Below are 960 nucleotides of genomic sequence, written 5' to 3'. Positions count from 1 at the left end.
GGTTGGCTCCGCCTCCTCTATGTCTGCTGGGTCCTCGGGCAGCGTCCGGCGGCGTAGCTGGTCGATGTCCCGCCGTAGGACCTGGCCCCCCTCGGTCGATATGTCGTAGTGGCGGGACCCCGTTACTCGTAACACTCTGCCCGCCACCCATTCGGGTCCCCTCGCGTAGTTCCGGGCATAAACTGGGTCGCCTGCGAAGAATCCCCTTGCCGCGTCCCGGACCTCGGGACTTCCGCTGGGGTCAGCGGTCCTGTCTGGGTGTAGTCGGTCCAGCCGTGTTCCGAGTTTGCGCCCCATGAGGAGCTCGGCCGGACTGACCCCGGTGGCCGGGTTGGGGGTGACCCAGTTGTCGAAAAGGAACACAGCTAGTCTGTGGTCCCAGTCTCCCTGAACGATGCGGCTTAAGGCTTCCTTGGTTGTGCGGACCATCCGCTCCGCCTGGCCGTTGGTGGCCGGGTGAAAGGGGGCGGAGCGAATGTGTTTAATCAGGTATCTATTGAGGAACCCTTGGAAGTCCGCCGCTGTGAATGCTGTCCCGTTATCTGAGACTACGGTATCCGGAATACCGTGCGTGCACAAGACCCTGCGCAGCGCTTTGATGGCGGCGGCCGCTGAGGTGGACCCTACGGGAATGACCTCCAGCCATTTGGAATAGGCGTCCACAATGATCATGAAGGTTTGACCCTGGAATGGCCCCGCAAAATCGATGTGGAGCCTCGACCAGGGCTTCCGGGTGGACTCCCACCGTGTGGCGGGGGCGCTGGGGGGCGCAGGCCTTGACTCCTGACACGTTTGACACCTGCGCACCCACGTCTCAATCTCCCCATCCATTCCCGGCCACCAGACATAGCTCCTGGCTAACGCCTTCATTCGGACTATGCCAGGATGGGTCTCGTGTAGGGATTCCAGGACTCGCTTTTACAGCGGAGGCGGGACCACCACCCTGCTTCCCCATAATAG

The 960-nt window shown here is 62.2% G+C and overlaps 1 protein-coding gene across 1 annotated transcript; it reads right to left on the bottom strand.

The window, feature by feature from the left end:
- Window positions 1-288: 288 nt before the first annotated feature.
- LOC132574781 (uncharacterized protein K02A2.6-like) lies at window positions 289-960 on the bottom strand (the record flags this gene model as incomplete). The annotated part of the gene is made up of 1 exon (XM_060243017.1): window positions 289-960. A coding segment is annotated over exon 1 (582 nt), but the record flags the coding sequence as incomplete, so codon positions are not given.

Source organism: Heteronotia binoei, chromosome 7 (genome assembly GCF_032191835.1).
Source record: "Heteronotia binoei isolate CCM8104 ecotype False Entrance Well chromosome 7, APGP_CSIRO_Hbin_v1, whole genome shotgun sequence".
In the NCBI taxonomy this organism is placed as follows: Eukaryota; Metazoa; Chordata; class Lepidosauria; order Squamata; family Gekkonidae; genus Heteronotia; species Heteronotia binoei.
Note: the sequence above shows the minus strand (reverse complement) of the source record. Positions and strands in the feature narration are given on the sequence as shown.